The sequence below is a fragment of the Pan troglodytes genome, chromosome 9, assembly GCF_028858775.2.
Source record: "Pan troglodytes isolate AG18354 chromosome 9, NHGRI_mPanTro3-v2.0_pri, whole genome shotgun sequence".
NCBI lineage: Eukaryota > Metazoa > Chordata > Mammalia > Primates > Hominidae > Pan > Pan troglodytes.
Genome location: NC_072407.2, coordinates 73,846,239 through 73,867,903, shown reverse-complemented (window position 1 = coordinate 73,867,903; position 21,665 = coordinate 73,846,239). Strand labels below are relative to the sequence as shown.

Sequence of the window (21,665 nt, the reverse complement as noted above, 5' to 3'; positions counted from 1 at the left end):
TCACAAGAAGGCATGCACAGGTGCCAATGACAGAGACCAGTGTGGGTTGATCCCCAGCCTCCTGGACAACGAGCTTGGGTAGTGGTAGTGACAGCAATGGGTGGGATGGGCATGTGTTCTGGCCCTGGAATAGTGCCCAGGCAGGCGAGTCCCCAGGTCCCCTGAGGAGGCCTGCAGGTGTGCAGTGGCCCTGCTCCTGGGGGTCAGGATTGCTGTCAGTGTCAGTGGCCCTGGGAAGGTGACACTCCACTTGTGAAGAGTGCCTGCTTCAGCTCCCTTTGTTCTGGGGGCAGCCTCCCTAGTGAATGGCACTGCCAGTTCCCTGGAGTGTAGGACACTTTGTAGGCTAGAGTGATGGGGACCAGCCCACACTGGTGAGTTCAGCTGGTATTGTGACTCTGCAGGCCTCTGGATGGACACGAGGGAATGTCACTGAGGGTCCAGAGATGTGGAGATGCAGGGGCTGTTGGGCCCCAGGGCAGGATGTAGTCTGTTGGGGGCTGGGCTCTCAAAATGGCACTGTGCCACAGCTGCCTGTGTCTGGGGGTGGGTGCAAACGATCCAGTGCCAACTCCTTCTCTGGGACAATGACCATCACATAGACTCCAGGCAGCTCCCTATAGTAGTCTCAGGGCCTGCGAGGGCTGAGAGACTGTCCCTTGGCTAGGATTGCAGTGTCCACAGTGGGAATATGGACCACTGGGGCTCTCTTTTTTACCTTTTCACCACACTGGAGAGCCTGTCCTGGCTTTAAGCTGATTCTGGCTGGGCTGCTGCTTCATTTTCCTTTCCTTCCATACCTCAGAGATTCCTTGTCACTTTGCTGCTGAATTCTAGTCCCCTCTTTCATGCCCTCTTCAAGGTATGATTATCTACTTGCTGTTTTGGTCTTTCTTTGGGAGGACACAGTGCCTGGTACCTCTAGTCAGCCATCTTGAAGGCCACCTCCTAGCAATGAGAAGATAATATTCTATGTGACGGCTTTAATATACGTGTCCAAACGGCTTCTTTTCTAGGGAAGCACTTACTCTAAGAAATAAATGTTATATAGTGCAAAAATATATTAAAGGGTCAGTTGGTGATGTAGTTTCAAGAGTGGCACTGAGGAAAACTTGGCATTTCCACAGGGTTGAGTTGGTTGGAATATATCTCAGTCTCTGAGATTTTGAACCCAATGTTTTGAACTTTTTGAGATTTCAAGTAGCCCATGTGACATAACTTAACATTCTTTCTTGGCCAAATCAGGCATGGTGAAAAATAAAATCCAGCTAATATACTTTTAAATATCTTGATTCTATACTCTTTCAATAACCAAGGGGAGGCCCCCCACTACTTTACACAAAAAAGAAAACTCTATGAATGAGAATCTCTTCACACAAAGCAACTAAAGTTGTGTCTAAATGGAGCAAAATGGTGACAGGTGGTAAAAGCACTCAGTGGCTGTTGTAGGTAGAATAATGTCCCCTCCGTCTCCCGCCAAAGCTCTCCACATTCTAACTCCTGGGTCCTGTGAATATGCCACCTTGTAAGGCAAAGGGGGGGAATTGAGGTTTCATGTGAAATTAAGGCTGTTAATCAGCTGACCTTAAAATAGGGAGATTATCTTAGATCATCCAGGTGGGCCCAATGTAATCACGAGTCCTAAAAAATGGAATAGTGGGGAGAAGATGAATTCAGAATGATGGAATGTGAGGACTCAACGCTCCTTTGCTAGCTTTGAAAATGGATGAAGGAAGCTATGGTGCACAGGAGTAACCTGCCATTGCTGGGATAAAGGTGCAGGAAGAAAACTGCAGAGCTTCCAGAAGAAAGCTCAGCCCTGCTGACACCTTTGATGTTGGCCCACTGAGATCCATCTGAAACCTGCAGCCTATAGAACTGTCAGATAATGCATTTGTGTTGCTTTAAGCCACTAATTTTGTTGTAATTTGTGATAGCAGCCATAGGAAGCCAATGCAGTGTTTTAAAAGATGGAAGAAAATGCTGAATGATTATGCCCAGAAAAAGCTGGGGACTAAAGGAATTCCCTGAATCTTGGCCAGGCATACATGTACAGACCCAGGGAATTGCCTTTGAAAAGGGTGCTGAAGAAATTGCCTTTAATCTTAGTGCACCTCTTTTTATAATTTAGATTTCTGGTGAAGTCTGGTTGACGTGATTGTGCAATTTTCCCATGTGCTGCACCTTTATCAGGGAGAGACAGACCCCTGCAAGGCTGCATGGAATAGGATGGTGCATTTTCCCAGTAAAAAAGGGGAGTGGTCTTCCCACACTCAGGGTGAAGGGTTACACTGCGAGACAAAAGCAATAGGTATGGTGAAAGTTCCCCCACCCTGCTGTAGGTCATTTTCAACTAAGAGCTCATCTAGATGGGATAGAAGGATACTGGAAACCAAACAGTAATCAAGTCATAACATGTAATATAAACTTCTTTCTTTCTTTCTTTCTTTTTTGAGACAGTGTCTTGCTCTGTCGCCCAGGCTGGAGTGCAGTGTCAGGATCTCGGCTCACTGCAGTCTCCACCTCATGGGTTCAAGCGATTCTGCTTCAGCCTCCTGAGTAGCTGGGATTACAGGTGCCTGCCACCATGCCTGGCTAAATTTTTGTATTTTTAAAAGAGACAGGGTTTCACCATGTTGGCCAGAATGGTCTTGATCTCCTGACCTCATGATCCACCCACCTTGGCCTCCCAAAGTGCTAGGATTACAGGCATGAGTCACCGCACCCAGCCAGTAATATAAACTTTTAAAAGAGGTTTTGTGCTGGTTGGTTTTGGTTTATTCTTTTTTGAGGATTCAATAAAAATCCCTGGGAGAAAAATGGAGAGAGGGAAAGGGAGACAGGGAGACAGAGAGAGGGAGAGAGAAAAAAGAGAACATAAAACCTCCAGAAAACAACAGGCTTCAGTCCTTTTTGGGTGTAGTGCTCTCAATTCTTGGTTGATGCCCCAGAGGCAGGCAGCAGGGTCGGCTATTTAAACATCTCCCAAGATGGATTTCTGTTTCAAGGCAAAAGTCCCGACAGGAGCCATTTGGACGTTCACAGATCTCCTTGAATTTGCCCCTGGCTACATGCAGAAGAGGGTTATTGTAACCATTCACCAGTCTTTCTTTACTTTGTGTTGAATTACATGGACACAGGGAGCAGTGCCTGAAAATAATCTTGTGTGGATTTGTGTGTGTGTGTGATTTGATTTCTTAAACACTTAAAAATCTGCTGTCACACAAAAATTTGGATTTTTTGGTGTTCTTGAAAAATCTGAGAATATTGGGTGCACCTACATGACAAAAGGCTGGAGGTGAGTAGCCCGCTCCCCTTTACAAGTTCTAGAGCATGCAAGTTTCAGTTTATTTCTTCCTTATTATCTTCTAACACTGATGGGAGATTTCAGCCTTTTAAAAAAATTTAATGTCTTGTACTATGGATTTTCCTGGAGCGAAAGAGAAGAAAATCTCTTTTGGTTCATCTCTTTTTATTTCTACACACACACACACACACACACACACACACACACACACACACACCCCCACACATACACTCTATATGATAGATTATAATAGATGTATCTTTCAAAAGTAGAACTGAAATATAGACCTAAAAGACAATATACTTTAATTGTTAGAGAGGATATTTTTCCTGTGGAAGGGAACAATATTCCTATGTGTTTAATACACAAATATATCTGTGTTAGTACTTGTTACACCCTGAGACTTCACTCACTACTTATATCTCTGGCACGGGTATTTGAGGTTGCAATTTTTCTCTAGAAACCATTGCATATATTAAGAGTGAAACATTCAAGGTCTTCTTAAAGGCTCAAAAACTATACTTGTTGAAAACATTGTATAGTATTTCATTTATGTCCTAAGATATCACTGCTCTGGGGATAGGCCACACACACTGAGGTATTTAGTTTGAAAAGTATTTTAATTCTGAGCAGTCTTTGTATGTAACACAAAGCACCTTTTCCATGACAACTTCTTGGCAATAAGAGAGGTATAAAAACCAGCACTTTTTTTTTCTATTCTGGAACACAAAAGCCAATTCTAGAATAGCTTTCAATCAGTACAGCAATTTTAATAAACATTCAATAAATGCCTATTTAACTGAACTGAAATCCAAATGCATTAGGTTCCATTTAACTTTTCAATGGTCACAAAGCAGTTAGTGGCTTGATGTGAAGACCAAATATATGCAATATCACATTTATATCTATAATGCAAATTGGGAAATAAAGGTCATGCTTTTTTGAAGACAATGATAATTCTAAATGTTGACCACTTAGTAGAAACAAGCTGAAATCTGAGTTTTTTGATCCCTGAGCTTTCCATCTCTTCCTTTTATCTGTAAGTAGTCAGCTACTACGTATAGTAGTACCCAAGCCCACTGGCCTTGTGCTAAAATTGGCCCTTTGCAGCTCGAAGAGTCATAAGAGATTAGTATAGTGTAGAGGATGCACCACTGACCTGTCTTGTGATATGTGATAAATCACTCTTGAACATCCCTCTGTGGTAGTACTTCTTGCATTCTACTACGGGTGGTGTTTTCTCATCTGACCTCAATTCTTGATAATGAATTTCTTGAGGGCAGGAATCATATCTTATTCTCCTCTGTACGTATATTCCAGAATCTGACTAAAGTCTTGGCTTATAATAGCTATTCAGTAAATGATTGTGGAATAATTGATTAAAATACAGCTGTTTTCTAACTTGCAATATGTTTGTGCGGAAATTTGTTGTTACTCTCGGTTCACAGGTCTTTGAATCATGTGTACTATTTTACTATACCTGATTCTATTGAGCATTATATTTTCAAACCACTTTTCAAGAAACTTAATACAGAACTACCATTTGACCCAGTAATCTCACTACTGGGTGTATATCCAAAGGAAAATAAATCAGTCTTGTAAAAAGACCTAATTTGTATGTTCATCACAGTGGTATTCACAGTAGCAAAGGTACGGAATCAAACTAGGTGTTCATCAACAGTGGATTGAATAAAGCAAATGTAGTACATATATGTCATGGAATACTATGCAGCCATAAAAAGAACAAAACTGTGTCCTTTTCAGTAACATGGATGCAGCTGGAGGACTTTATTCTAAGCAAATTAGCTCAGGAACAGGAAGCCAAATACCACATATTCTCAGTTATAAGCGGGGGGCCGAGCAGTGAGTGCACATGGACATAAAAATGGGAACAAGAGAGATTGGGTCTTACCAGGAGGGGAGGGAGAGAGAGTAAAGTCTGAAAAGCTACCCTTTGGGTACACCCTACCTGCGTGACAGAGTTATTCATACCCCAAACCTCAATATCACACAATATACCCATGTCACAAATCTGCACATGCACTCCCTGAATCTAAAATAAAGGTTGAAATTATTTTAAAAAATTGAAATTACAAAGGGCTTTTTAAAATTATGATGTACCATTGTTCATTTGCAAGAATTCAAGTAACATTAGGGATTTAAAAAATCTTTTGTTTTCATTTGTTCTTTGCTTGTAAACCTTGTGTATTGCATATTGTGGACACTATGTCTTTTCCAGCTATTTGCTTTAGGAACAAAAGCTGGAGTTACAATGAACATCATAGGCTGTCTTGTCTAGTCACTTACCTTAAAGATGAGGAAATAAGCTGATGGAAAGGAAGAAACTTGCTCAAGATCACCCAGTGATGGAGTGAGGCAGATGATAGGGACAGCACTAAGGCTTGGTATTCTGATCCTCATTCTATTTTCCACTCTTGCCCTCTCTCTGTGTCCTCCTCTCTTCTCTAGCCTTCTATAAAAAGTTTGCAGTTCTGCTTCAATGTCTACCTAAGGACATCCAGAGGAGGTGCCACCTTTCTTTAGGCTGCATTCTTTAGCACCATCCTGTGTTTTCTTCTCCAGTCTTGTTGCATCCCATTTTTGACTGTGAGTAATGCTTCTGCCTGTGCTGTTCTATCCAATTAGCTGCTTCTATTTTGATTGAGTGACAGTGAAAACAAACAAACAAAAAATTTGTTTATCCAAATTTGGAATTTTTAAACCTTGATTAAAAGCATTGATTTTCTGGGGTTATATATGTAAGACACATCTTTTAAAATATTTTTAACTGATTAAAAAAAATCAAACCCATGTATTTAGCCAGGGTGACTACTTAACAAGTACTAGGAATTCAGTAATGCCACAAGTTTAATAATCTTATAAGTCAGTCCCCAATGTTGTGTGCTACCGAGTTAATATAATTGGATATGGTATCACCTTTTTTCAGGCTGTAGGACGTCACACAAAGGAACGGCACAACAGAACTCCAGGGTGGGATGTATTAGGGAAAGCCAGGATATTAAAACAAAGCGTTGACTCTGACATTTACCCCACTGTTGAGAAAAGCACTTCAGTTTCCACGGCCTTAATTTTTTTCTCTATAAAACAGCAAAAATAGAGGCAATAAGTTGCTTATTCATCCTTGAATACACATGTTCAGGAGTTCCAGAAAATTTTTGGATCTACTTTGGGTGTCTGGTAACCACCTTGGGCAAATCCAAGAAGTCCTATACACACTTCTCCAAAGCATGTCTGTGCAAGGGGCCTTATACCTGTGATTAATGTTCCCATGCTGAATGCAGAAGGCTATGCTCTGGTGTGGGGTCATCCCTGGTTCCTGTGTTTAAATTCTACATTACAAGACTAGATGCTGAGAAGGAAGAGGGAAAGCCAGGGATGGAGATGGAGCCTTAAGGGGAAAAGTCAAGCCCCAGCGACCAACAGTATTGGGGAGCAATAGGTTAAAGATTTCTTAGATTATAATAATATTTTCAAAGAGACTTCTTCCACCAATCCCTTCTGTCTGAGCCTACCACAGCTTTGGCATAGCTCTTATGCCAGTTCTTAGGATAACTAACTGTTGCTGAAAGAAACTAGAGGAGCTTTGGAGACCAAGATTTAGTAGAATAATGCCTGATTTTTAATTTTTGATGTCTAGTAACTGCTAGTAAACTTGCCTAATTTGGAGATGAAACAAGAGGGTTTCAAAGACTTGAAACACCATTGACTTCATTGAACTGAGTTGCTATGGAGAATTAACGAATTAGATGGCTGCAGGCCTCTCAGCCAAAGAGTCTTCCAGATTTCCTATGAGACCCCCTTTTCTGGTCATAGGTGATGTGATTTCTCTTTGAGTATTGAATCCCTGTAAGGTGTTAGGCACTCTACTCTTACCAAGTTTATTTTGTTACCTGGTAGAACTTGGCTCATAAAGAAGAAAATGGTGAAGAGGAGGACAGCAATCCTCACGGCTGAAGAAAGAAAAAAGTTTGTCTTCATTTCCAGGAGGCAGAGAAAACTTCCATCTGTGGCTGTCTAGCATCAGTGGAATGTCTCTGTTTGGATAATAAGAGTCTTTCTGTACCTCATTAGGCATATTCATAGATAGAGGTGTTCTATGCATGCAAAATTGCTTTTATGGGAAGACTGAGAGTCCTTTTTTTATTGGACAGCCAGTTCATTAGAATGATGTGGGTGCACAGATTTGGCCAGAAAACCTTGTTAAATGGGGACATAAGCTACAAACATTTTGGCAAAAGATGAAAGTTTATGAACAAACAACCATTTATATTGTTACAATAAATTAGACTGTGTTGAGAAACCAGTTGGTTTCATTAATGACCAGACATTTTGTTAGTGAACACTTCCCAGACTTTACTAGCCCTGCTAAGAATTAATCACCCCACTTGCTCCTGGTCTGAAAGTCCAAAGTGCTTTGTTTATGTTACAGTACTTACTGCCTTGTATGTTAGATTAGTGAATGTATATTTGCCTCATCCACTACTGTATGAGCTTCTTGCTTGCTAGGACAAGGCTATATTACTCAGAACTGAGGAGGGAGTTGAATCATGTGGCTATGTATTCTCAAATCCTCTTCGCCAAGTGGAACAAAACAACAGCGAAAGACCACCGCACATGGAGGCAGGATGTCTGGATTTGGATTCTAGATCTCTAGATCTATTACTAACTGGAGGTATGGATATAGTCAGGAAAATTGTCTTCCTTAGGTGCTTCCTTGATAGCATCTATAAAGGTCGAGATCTGTTGGATCTAGATCAGGGGATTCTCCATCATTACTATGCAGAAAATCAACTGGGAGAGTTACTTTGCAATACAGATGCTTAGTTCCATCTCATGATATTTTTATTTTTTTTTAAATTGGTCAAGTATTTTTCATTAAATAATGTAAACTTTCTTAGTCTACATCTAATAAAACTCCCACCAGCATACAAATACATTGAATGATATTAGCAGCAGAATCTTTAAATAAAGTAACCATACACAACTATTAGGCCACTTTTTTTCATTGCTTATTATTTCATGCTATTTGTCACCATTGTCATCATAATCAGCCTCATACTACATTGTTGAACACCCATCAGGGACCATATGGCATAAACATTTTTCCTACTCACAAAGGAGCATATGTTCCCTATATGGTATATAAAATTAATGTCTGAACAAAGTGGCTTAAACAAGGCAGAAATTTGTTTCTCCCTCACTTAAATCTATAGTTCTACCTACCGTGGCTAGTACAGATACTTGCCAAATTCATTAGGGACACAGGCCCCTTCCAGCTCTCTGTTCTACTATACTTTAGAAGAGGCTCTAGTTTGGCTGCTAAATCCCCACCTATCATTTTTGAATTCCAGGCAGCAGGAAGGAAAAAAGCCAAGAGAGAAAAACAAGGGAACATCTACCCCTCCTTTTAAATTTTTTAACCAACCCCTTCTTGTTTTTTTTTAACCGACTTTGTTGAGCTATGATTACATTTAAAAAGCTGTACATATTTAAGGTGTACATCTCAGTGAGTTTGGGGATAAGTATACACCATGAACACATCACTACCATCAAGATTATAAACATATCCTTCACCTCCCTAAGTCCCCCCCCTTTATTATTATTATTTTTTTTTTTTGGTAAGAAATTTTGGTAAGAATACAAAATCTACCCTTTTAGCAAATTTTAAGTATGCAATACAGTATTCTTAGCTATAAGCATTATGCTGTAAACGAGACCTCCAGAACTTACTTATGTGGTATATCTGAAACTTAGTGCTCTAACCACATCTACCCATTTCCCCAGCACCACGGCCCCTGGCAACCACCATTCTACTCTCTGCTTTTGTGAGTTTGTCTATTTTAGATTTCAAATACAAGTGAAATCATATAGTAATTGTCATTCTGTGGTTGGCCTATTTCATATAGCGTAATGCCCTCCAAGTCCATCCATGTTGTCACAAATGACAGGGTTTCATTATTATGTAACACTGAATAATATTCCATTGCATATATGTATTAGCCATTTATCCTGATACTCTTCCTCCACGTGCCTCCCAACAGGCCCCAGTGTGTGTTGTTCCCCTCCTAATATCCATGTGTTCTCACCGTTCTGCTCCCACTTGTAAGTGAGAATGTGCAGTGTTTGGTTTTCTGTTCCTGGGTTAATTTGCTGAGGATAATGGCTTCCAGCTCCATTCATGTTCCTGCAAAGAACATGATCTCATTCCTTTTTATGGCTGCATAGTATTCCATGGTGTGTATGTACCACATTTTCTTTATCCAATCTGTCACTGATGGACATTTGGGTTGATTCCATGTCTTTGCTATTGTGAATAGTGCTGCAATGAACATATGTGTGCATGTATCTTTATAATAGAATGATTTATATTCCTTTGAGTATATACCCAGTAATGGGATTGCTGGGTCAAGTGGTATTTCTGGTTGTAGGTCTTTGAGGAATCACCATACTGTCTTTGACAATAGTTGAACTAATTTACATTCTCACCAACAGTGTAAAAATGTTCTTATATCTCAACAGCCTCATCAGCAGGTAGTTTTATTTTTAAAATTTTTGAGAAACCTTCATACTATTATCTGAAATGGACATAGTAATTTGTATTTCCACCACAAGTATACAAGGGTTATCTTTTCTCCACATCCTCACTAATACTTGTTATACATCTTTTTAATAATAGCTATTCTAAGAGGTATCAGGTGATATTTCATGGTGGTTTTTATTTGCATTCCCCTGATGATTAGAGATGGTAAGAATTTTTTCATATATTTGTTGGCCATTTGTATCTGTTCTTCTGGGAAATGTCTATTCAGATCTTTGCCCATTTTTTTCTTTTTCTTTTTTTTGAGATGGAGTCTCATTCTGTCACCCAGGCTGGAGTGCAGTGGCATGATCTCGGCTCACTACAAGCTCCATCTCCCAGGTTCACGCCATTCTCCTGCCTCAGCCTCCCAAGTAGCTGGGACTACAGTCACCCGCCACCATGCCTAGCTAATTATTTGTAATTTTTTTTTTTTTTAGTGGAGACAGGGTTTCACCATGTTAGCCAGATCTTTGTCCATTTAAAAGAAATTCAACTTTTATTTTAGATTCAGGGGATGCATGTGCAGGTTTTTACATTGGCACATTGTGTGATGCTGAGGCTTGGAGTATGAATGATCTTGTAACACAGATAGAAAACATGATACCCAATAGATAGTTTTTCAGGCCTTTGTTCCCACCTTCCCTTCCCCCTCTAGTAGTCCCCAGTATCTGTTGTTCCGATCTTTACATCCATTTGCAACCAATGCTTTTTTCTCACTTATAACTAAGAACATATGGTATTTGGTTTTCTCTTCCTGCATTATTTTAGAATAATGGCCTCCAGCTGCATCCATGTTGGTGCAAAGGACATAATTTTTTTATGGTTGCGTAGTATTCCATGGTGTACATATACTGTATTTTCTCTATCCACTCTAACATTGATGGGCGTCTAGGTTGATTCCATGTCTTTGCTATTGCAAATAATGCTATAGTAAATATATGAGTGCACACGTCTTTATGGTAGAACAATTTGTTTTCTTTTGGATACAAGGGTCAGTCCCCATGGCTGCTGTCAAGGGCCAGTGTTGAGTGCCTGCAGCTTTTCCAGGCTCAGGGTGCAAGCTGTCAGTGGATCTACCATTCTAGAGTCTGGAGGATGGTGGCTGTCTTCTCAGAGCTCCACTAGGCAGTGCCCCAGCGTGGACTCTGTGGGGGCTCCAACCCCACATTTTCCATCTGCACTGCTGTAGTAGACATTCGCCATGAAGTCTCCACCCAGCAGACTTCTACTGGACATACAGGCTTTTCCATACATCTTTAGAAATCCAGGCGAAGGCTTCTGATATGGTTTGGCTCTGTGTCCCCGCCCAAATCTCACCTCAAATTGTACTCCCATAATTCCCACATGTTGTGGGGGGACCCAGTGGTGATAACTGAATCATGGGGGCAGTTTATCCCATGCTGTTCTCATGGTAGTGAATAAATCTCACGAGTTCTGATGGTTTGATAAGGGGAAACAAGTTTTGCTTGGCTGCCATTCTCTCACTTGCCTGCTGTGATGTAAGACATGCCTTTTGCCTTCTGCCTCTCCCCAGCCATGTGGAACTGTAAGTCCAATTAAACCTCTTTCTTTTGTAAATTGCCCAGTCTCAGGTATATCTTTACCAGCAGTGTACTCCTGTACTTTGTGCACCTGCAGGTTTAATACCCCATGGAAATTGCCAAGGCTTATGGCTTGCACCCTCTAAAGTGGTGGCCCAAACTATGTCTGGGGTCCTTTTAGCCATGGCTGGAGCTGAAGTGGCTGAGACCTAGAATGCTGTGAGCACTGTCCTGCACTTGCGCTGGGCCCAGCCCACAAAACCATTCTTCCCTCCTAGGCCTCCAGGCCTTTGAGGGGAGGGGCTGCCACCAGCCAAGGTCTCTGAAATGTCTTTGAGGCCCTTTCTTCATTGTCTTCCATTAGCATCTGCTTTCCTTTTAGTTATCCAAATTTCTGCAGCCTACTTGAATTTCAGACAATACCAGTGGTCTTACAAGCACTACATGACCCCTATCTTCATTTCTGCAATATATTTTATTTTTTTACATCATATGAACATTGAAACTTTTTATATCTATTCACCTTCCATTTGTTTTCAAGTCCAGTTTACCTCCAAATAATTTTAGAATATAGAGTCTTCATAAGACTCTAGTTTTTCTGGTTTCTTGCTGTATCCCTTGACTGTGAATGCTTTCTAGTACATATAATACACTCAAAAGCACTTATGAATAAAAAAAGGAATTAATGTTCATATTTTTCCTTCAAAACAGCCTTGACTCTTTGGTTTCCAACTTTATGTGAGGGTTTTTAGTAGTAGTCTCAAAAATCCAATCAAATTGAACAGGGAGTGTCTCCAGAATGAAGTTTTTGATTAGATTCAGTGTCTGTGCAATCAGGGCATGTCTCTTGGAATGTAGTGGTGATTAGGTTTATTAATTATTTTTTTCATATATAAGGGGAAGCCAATCAGAGGATGCATTTTCCCAGAAAAGGAGCATCTGAAGAGTTTAAGACCTTGGGGAAAGAGAGTCTTGCTGCTTGCTTGTGGGACTTGCCTTGGAAGGTAGTTAAGTTCACTGCATCCTCCAACTTCTTATTTCTGGTGAGTTCTCCAAGCACTGAGATGTAAACTGGCCTCATTCCCTTACAATGATACTGTTACAAGTAGAAGAGATTCCAGTTACTGGCAGCATATCTGCATAGGTCCATAAGCAACTTCAGTCCTTGCCTCCTCAGAAGAAAGAATTCGACTGAAGGGCATACAGTGGAAAAAGAGACTGAGCAGTAAGTTTCAGAGCAGGAGTGGAAGTTTATTTAAAAAGGCTTTAGAACAGGAAGGAGAGGAAAATTCTCTTGGAAGAGACCCGAGCAGATGCCTGAAGGTCCAAGAAAGAAAAGAGAAGAGCCTTTAACCTTGATCCTGCGATGGGTTTGCCTCTTTCCCATGATTCTTCCTTTAGGGAGAGTTTCCAGCATGCACAGTGCTTTCCTTACCCTTTGAAATTGAGCATGCACGGTGTGTTTAGGGAGTTATATGCATGTCCATCTGAAGCTTTCTTTCCTTTTCCGGTGGAGTGTGCCCCCAGATTATGCTTTGCCATTTTTGTCTCTTCACATGCATGCCCAAGAAGTTGCTTCTTCCTGGGGTCTGCATTTAATTCACATTTTTGATGTTAACAGGTGTAGACCATCAGGAAATGGCCTCTCTCTGGTGCTGCCTAATTATAATTTTTAGAGAGGCAATGTGATAACTGACAGGCCATCACCTGACATTTCTAGTGGGTAGGGGAAGAGCCCTCTCCTGCCCTGCTCATGCTCTTCTACCTGTAACAAGACAAGCCTTGTATATCATTAGACATTTGTCCCATCAAGGCAGCATCTCATTATTACATTTTATTGTGTGAATTGTTACTTCCCATTCTCATATTCTGTGTTCACTACTTGTGTGCCTTTTCCATTTCTGTTTTGACCATATCTCGTTATTTTAACTGCCTCCTCCAAGATTCTAGATCTGCATTGGCCAATATAGTAACTACTAGTCACATGTGACTATAAACTGTAATTTAATTATAATTAAATAACTAAATGGCATATCCTTAGTAGTAATAGCCAAAGTCGTGGCCAAACTAGAAATTCTGTAACTACATATGTGTGGTAGTTACTGCATTGGACAATGCAGATATAGAGAATTTCTTTCATCACAGAAAATCGTGTTGGGCATGTTGGCTACCACTTATTTTTAAATTCTATTTGTGTGGTTTATAGTTAAATTATATTCTTCTTCTCTATATTCATTTCTCTTTACAGATTTTCTCAAGCAATTTTTAAATTTCATTCATTTACCTTATTGAGGTAAGTACTTAGATTATTTTTTTAAAATAATGTACAGCAAATAATTTTTCCATGGATATTGTTTTAGCTTTATTGTATTGGTACTTTTACGTACTATATTCAGGCATTATTATTTTTCATAACGTACTTTAAAAATTGCGCCAAGTTTATTTAAAATAGATTTCTCCCTTGATTTTCAGATGTTAGATTCTGTCTTCTATTGCTGTATTTTAATTTAATTTTATTTTATTGTATGTAAATATGTTGCATATTCCTTTTTTTAAAATGTGAGATTTTTCTTCTCTCCTGTTACACAAACTTTGTATGCAGTGTTCATTATGAACTTTAAAAAATAAATATTTTTTTTCAGGGCATGGGGCTTTCACACATAAAACCTTAGAATAATTTTAAATTCCATTCCACTTTCACCATTCCTGAACTGCTTTCAATATATTGGATGTTGGAAGCCATGAGAGGCTTGCAATCCTGTCAAGATAATAGGATTTTCCATTTATAGTGTAATCTGACTTGCAATCCCGTCAAGATAATAGGATTTTCCATTTATAGTGTAATCTGATATATATTCGTTTTGGTTTCATACTTTAAAAAAATCTATTCTCTTTTACTCTGTGGTGATCTTTGCTTTTCTATTTGTTGATCGCTAGAATGTCAGCTGCTGTTTCCCTAGCACTCGAGATGTCATTCAACATTGTATAGCACTGGTGTTGAGAATTGAGAGAATCTACTAAATAATAGCACTTTTCGAGACTACAGTTCTGAATTAAAGGAAGGGAAAGGACAGGCAAAAGAATATAGACATCAGCTATTTTTACTGAAGATCTGTTGGAGAACATGGTTTTGTTGTCCAGGAACTTGAGACCTAATAATACATTCCTAATACTTCACTAAGGTGTGTCTAAATAGCCGTGAAAGGGCTAGGAAGTCACAAGTAGGCCTCTTAATTTTTACGGTTGCCCTTAAAATATTAAGGTAATATTGAGGATGCAGAATGGCTCCTTCCTCATGACTTTTTAAGAGATCTGGGCCGGGCACGGTGGCTCATGCCTGTAATCCCAACACTTTGAGAGGCGGAGGCTGGCGGATCACCTGAGGTCAAGAGTTTTAGATCAGCCCGACCAAAATGGAGAAACCCCGTCTCGATTAAAAATACAAAATTAACCGAGCACGGTGGCCCATGCCTGTCATCCCAACTACTCAGGAGGCTGAGGCTGGAGAATTGCTTGAACCCGGGAGGTAGAGGTTGCGGTGAGCCGAGATCGCGCCACTGCACTCCAGCCTGGGCAACAAGAGTGAAACTCCGCCAAAAAAAAAAAAAAAAAAGAGAGAGACAGAGAGACATCTGGAGGGAGATACTAAGCTGTGCAGGCTCTCATCTTGAAGTCACCAAATACATAAGTTGTTATTCCTGCTCTGGTGAAAAGTTTGTCAATACATTTTTTTCCATGAATTAATGAAAATTTTAGACCCATAACATAAGTTTTTAAAAGTTTCTCCTAAAGATTGCTTGTGTACGTATGTGTTTTAAAATATATTTAATCTCTACATCTTGAAATAGTTTTTATAGATTCCACACAAGAGTCCTTTATGAAATAAGTATGCTTTAACTTTCTTATAATATTTGTCCTTTTTTGTCCCTGGCACAGTCTGTATATGACCAGTTAAATTACTTTTCATTCATGTTTGGGTTATAATTACACACAAACATTCTCTAAAGCCCAAATCTTATTTTGATATTCGAGGAAGAGCTTACATGGTAATAATATTAAGGGTTACAGCTGGTTTCACTGAAGCTTTGTAGGCCTTCTCTAATATCTTATTTTTTTGAGGGAATATCTGTTCTGCTTGAATTATAGACTACATATTACATGTACTGTCAGCTACATTCATGGAAGGGACAGGCAGATGGAGTCATATGTTACTGGAGTCCTGATGAACAGATGTAGAAAATAGTCCAAGGAATAAGAAAAAAGTTGATATTGAAAAGTGCTTGTTGAAGTCTGTAAACGTGCGTTAAATGTGGCAGTAAAAATAGACACAATGATGTTTGGGAACTGGGGTCTAAATACTGGAGTCCCCAGAATCTTAGAGAACCTTGGTTAGGGGAGTAATTTTGTCAAAAAGCAAGAAGAGGCAGTGACAGGAAGAATATAATTAAAAATATTGCTGGGTCATTTTCTAATTTTGTAATTTTGTCATATTTTTCAAACCCTGTTGATCATTTATTAAATTTGTAAATAAACTGTAATCAGCAGGGTTATTATGAGGGTTAAATAAGGATGTATATGTACATCTGTAAGCACAATGTCACAATTAATACAAAGTTACCCTTTTATTTTTCCTGGACTTCATGTACAAATGGGTCAGTAAATTTTTTGTTTATGACACATAATTATCATTTGTACATAAAATATATTTAATTATTTTTATATTTTTGGCAGGGAAATAATACACGCATGTTTCCCCCTGTCTCAAACACATACATTCATATAAACATATGCACCTATATACCTACATATCTATGTATGAATATGTACATGGACATCAGTATTTCTCAGCAAATATGTATCATGATAATCAGAGATATTGCAACTAACAAAGACTAATATAAACCATGATTGCAAGAATTTTAGATACCATTTTAGTAAAATATCAGATTGAGCTGCTAAATTTCTCCCACCCCTACGTCATTTTGTATTTTCTGAGCATCCTAGAGGATTGTGACTGTATGCACAGGAAAGAAACACCAAGACTCAAGGTACTCCTGCTAATTTCTGATGCAGGAGATTTTAAGGGCTAGATTAGCAGGATGGGAGTTTTTACCCTCTAAGTGAAATAAATCCCTCAATTGATTATCCCCATCCTAAAACAGATTTTTTTTTTTTTGAGACAGTGTCTCGCTCTGTCGCCCTCGCTGGAATTCAGTGGTGGGATCACGGCTCCCTGTAATCTCTGCCTCCCGGGTCCAAGAGATTCTCCTGCTTCTGCCTCCTGAGTAGCTGGGATTACAGGCAAGCACCACCACACCCAGCTAATTTTTGTATTTTTAGTAGAGATGGGGTTTCACCATGTTGGCCAGGCTAGTCTTGAACCCTTGACCTCAGGTGATCCACCTGCCTTGGCCTCCCAAAGTGCTGGGATTACAGGTGTGAGCCACCGCACTCGACCGTAGAACAGATTCTTACTTGATTATTTCCAAGTTCCAAGGGGATATACAAAAGTCAGAGTTGAGTGAAAGTAAAAGTGGAGTAAGGATTCAGGAGGCTGTGGTGGGTGTTGGAGAAACACTGCTAGGGCATAAACTAGGAGTATAAAATCTGAGAAATCCCAGTGTTTATCTATAGGTGGAAATCATATTCCACATGTGGATGGAGTCAGGGATCCCTGTGTTTTAAAATCAGTGAGGGAATTGAATATCTGGACTTGTGCCAATTAACATACAAAACTCCGTGCTTTTGATGTTCTCATTCACAGGATATCTGTGTTCCTTCTTGGTTAGCAACCATAGTCATAGGCTTCCTAATTTTGACCACAGGAAAAGAGGAGAGGCCTCTGTGTGTTTGTGTCTGTTGGTTAGGCTGTGGTGCAGCTGGTGTCACACTTCAGTGAAAGTCTGGCTTTTCATCACAGGTTGATCTGAAAATTGTGCACAAGACTGGTGTCTCACATGTTCTTTCTCCAACCTCAGCTTTTCTTAGTGCCTAAAGTGTTTGCAAGTGGAAATCCAGAGGAAGACAGAGAGAAACTGAGTTCCTGACAATGCATTCACTAGTGAGTAGGGGATGCCTCTTTCTACTGAAATTATACCCATATTGCTGGCAAATGGGCAGTTTTCTCCAATTTGCATGGGTGTTTCAGTTTTATTATTTTTTTGTTTGTTTTTACTATGTAAAATCCACCCAGCCTGGGTGTTCCAAATGCAATCAGGAGGCTTTCAGGTATCTGGCCTCCAATTAAGTTTTCTCAGGACTCTAGGTTGGGTATCATGTGTCAAAGACTCCTAAATTATCAATATAATTTCTAACATTACACTACTTTATTCCAGCCCCTATTAAGGCTATTTACAAAAAAGATATGAGAGGTTTCATTTATATATTTCTTTTTCTTCTATCCATCCTGTAATCTCATAGGGAAATAATTGACCCATTAACTGTACTGTTGGCTGAAATAGACTTAGGATTGTGATGAATGCAGGTGATAGAGATGAGTGAAGAGCAGAACATCACAGCCCAACAATGAGTCTGATGTTCTAGCAGCTGAGTTCAATAAATCCAGTGTGATAAGACTTGGGCAAGAGCTGTGCAGTGTTGAGCGAAAAGAAGAGTTTGATAAAATATATTTGAGCTTTTAAAAACTTTGTGAAAGGACAACTAAAGAAGTCATTATTATTCTTATCCCTATTCATTTTACCTTTTGGTAATTAACCTTTTTGCCTTCTGGTAACTGAAAGTAACATATAAGAAATATAATTATTTAATTATGGTTGCACATTCAGAAGAAGGAATATAGTAGATAAGAGTACAATTTAGGGTTCTGTGGAAAGGCTTTATAAGGGCTAGTTAGAAAAAAAACAATGAAGAGGCTTTTTAAATCTTTGAACAAGTGAAGTGACAAGGTAAATTTAAAAGAGAAACAATGATAACTGATGTTTGGATTGCAGAGAGAAAGTTGAGAACAGGAGGCTTCATATCACAGGAATCATCAGACTAAGATTTCCTCAGTATAGCAGCCTCAGCGGTCTTGTCTTGTGCTGCTAGACTGTCTTTAAGCCTTGTCATGAACACCTGAATTATATAACATTAGGGAGACTATATGTATGAATTGAATCCTATATTCTGCATAAAGCTTGTTCAGTTCTGAAGAATGCTGGAGTCTGGGTCATTACTTTCTAACTTTTTAATGAATAAGGGACCAATGACTTATATTTAATAAATATTTGCTAGATAGGAAACACGTTTTCTATTAGTTCATTAGATTATTCAAAACACATCATAGGTCTTTTAACCATTTGATTGGTGAGAAACCTGTGGTTCATCTAGAGAAATAATTTATTTCATCACAGTCATGCTTAAAAAGTAGTAAATCATGGTTATTTGCCTTGTGACAAATCTGTAATTTACTTGAAATTCATGGTAAGTTTCATTTTATTTATGAATGTTCAAGTGAAAATTTTATAATCAGTTATGTAGAGGTGATTAACACATTACTGAAAAATATCTGGGTTATATTATGCCACACCTCATGCGATATTTCTTTATAGTAAAGTTTAATGGATTCAGAGTGGGTATATCTCTGTGAGTGAATCTGAAATGCAGATACCAGCTTACTACTGAGAATGAACTGGCTGGAACTCAAAACACTGAGCATTCTGCATACCCAGCTTCTAGCTATGTCATCTCAGCCTTCCTCTTCCGGACATTGAAAAGGATTTCTCTGTCTAAACTAAAATGTCTGTGATGTTTTAGAAGAAAGTGACCTTTGAAGATGTAGCTATTGACTTCACCCAGGAAGAGTGGGCCATGATGGACACATCCAAGAGAAAGCTGTACAGAGATGTGATGCTGGAAAATATCAGTCACCTGCTGTCCCTCGGTGAGTCCCTCAACATTCACATACATATGTAGACACACATTCGCTCATTCATTCAATAAGGGTTAGAACAGCTTCCCCATATCTCACTCTAATCTCTTCTCTGCTTCTCTCACAGATCTCATCTGAAAAAGGTTTGAACTCTCTAAATCTATCTGAAATAAATATCTTTCTTTTTATTTTATTTTATTTAGTTTGTCACTCAATTAGAATGTAGTCTTGACAAGGATTTCATGGTTTCTTTGGTACTCAGTCTCTAATACTCATAACAGACCTGGGAACTTGATGAATATTTTCAATGTATTAAATTAAATATTTTCTAAATAACTCTTCTGCTTTAGTCTACGCTTAGGCTGAGACCAATTAGTGAAAACAATAGCAATATCTTTTCCATATAGAACACCAATTATTTTTGTAAATCAAATGATTTTTTTGTTGTGCATGAGAATAATAATAAACACACTGTGCAGAGATTTAATTACTCTCTTTCTGAAAAGATTGTGTATTACGCATTGTGTCTTGGAACTTAGGCATGGACTCAGCATTCATAGGTCCTGACTGTTTTGAATTTCCTTTTCCTGATGGACCTTTGGTTTGGATTTATTTTCTAGTCTCACGTTGGGTCAGAAAAATCCTGGGGAGTTTTCTGTGTTCTAGGTCTTGTGGCCTGAGCTGACCTTCACTGTTTTTATTCTTCCTTGATAGCCTGCCTTACACTTGGTGATAATGCACATTTATTGACAGTGAACTCAAAACACATGTATTCTTTCCACTAACAGGGTACCAGATAAGCAAATCCTATATAATTTTGCAGCTGGAGCAAGGAGAAGAGCTGTGGCGGGAAGGAAGAGAATTTCTTCAAGACCAGAATCCAGGTAAGCAACAGGGTCCTGTGCTCTAATAGGAGGAGGTGCTTTGTCAATGAATAATATCAGTTGAATATTAATTAGTGGTTTTATTAAATGAGTGATAATTTCTAAAATGTAGGCTAGGCTACTGGAGCAGAATTCCTTAGATGTTATTATCATTTTGTTCATGTGTCAGATGCTACTCTTGTGTCCTCTTTTTTTTCTTTTCTTTTACTTTTGGGAAAAGGATAATTCATGTACTTGGCTGGGGTTAAACTTTCATATGCTGACTCTTTTTCTGATACCCCTGTGAAGACTATCCCTCTATTTACCTGCCTGATATCTCATCTCCATTTTAACTCTTTTCACATTTTAATTTTAAAAATCTTTTCTAATTGCTGACACTGTACAATCTATTTCTTCTATTCAAGTAGTTTCTTCATTTGACACACTTGCTACATCTAAGTGTCAATTTTTGAAAAAAGTAAGTGGGCCTTGGGGCTTTTCAAACAATTTTATTACCATAATACCAATGTAACAATTTATTTTTCAATTATTTCAGACAGGGAAAGTGCCCTTAAGAAAACACACATGATATCCATGCATCCTATCACCAGAAAAGATGCATCCGCCAGTATGACAATGGTAAGTTTTATAGCTGTGTACACCACTCATCTAAGTTAAAGACATGGTAATGGGTTAAGTTAGTAATGAAGCACAATCACCTGAGTGTAATTAGGCTGGCATTAAGTGCTTTCTAAGCAAAAAAAAAAAAAAATTGGATACTTTGAATTTAGTGAATACATTGACCTGTGTTCTAAACCATAACATGAGATCTCTAAAATAGAACAAGTGCATATACATTGCTCATGCCCAGACATTGAAAGATATTGATATCATCACAATTATGCAATAACCCTGCAGTTGAGATGTTACAGAAGAGAACATATCTGTGTCTGCAGGAGATAATGTATATGCAAATGTCAATCGAGAAAAATGACAAGACAAGTCTCAATCATTTTAGGAGATTTATTTGCCAAAGTTAAGGACATGCACCCAGGGGACAGGTGTATGCCTTTCTCCAAAGATGATTTTGAAGGCTCTAAATTTAAAGGGGAAAGGGTGGGATATTGAGAAGTACACAATTTTCATGTAAAAGGTGGGTAGAATAAATAGTCATTCATGCATTTTTCTGGCTCAGTGAATCTGGATTTTTTTACATAAGATGACATAAACAAATGAGGCAGAGGAATAATGCAGGAAAGCTGCATTTTACATAAGACAACATAGGCAAAATGGGGCAGGGAAACAATCAGATATGCATTTGTGTCTAGTGAACTGGGGATGACTGCACCTGTAAAGACAAGTTATCAGTTTGCATTGCCATGGTGTAATTTTAACAGCTCATGAGGAATTTCCTCGTGGGCAAACTATGGGGGAGGCGTGTAGCTTTTCATCTTGTAGCCATATTATTTAGGAACCAGAAGGG

General features: G+C 38.9%; 1 protein-coding gene across 1 annotated transcript in view; it reads left to right on the top strand.

Annotated features, from left to right (window-relative positions):
- Positions 1-21,665, top strand: part of LOC134806957 (putative zinc finger protein 705EP) — a 109,071-nt gene that overhangs the window by 84,293 nt on the left and 3,113 nt on the right. The window contains exons 2-7 of the mRNA XM_063784273.1: positions 12,347-12,492; positions 13,698-13,742; positions 17,428-17,510; positions 19,205-19,331; positions 20,108-20,203; positions 20,739-20,821. Of these exons, the coding sequence (XP_063640343.1) occupies positions 17,499-17,510; positions 19,205-19,331; positions 20,108-20,203; positions 20,739-20,821 (318 nt within the window). The 5' untranslated portion in view covers positions 12,347-12,492; positions 13,698-13,742; positions 17,428-17,498. The remainder of the gene's footprint in view (positions 1-12,346; positions 12,493-13,697; positions 13,743-17,427; positions 17,511-19,204; positions 19,332-20,107; positions 20,204-20,738; positions 20,822-21,665) is intronic.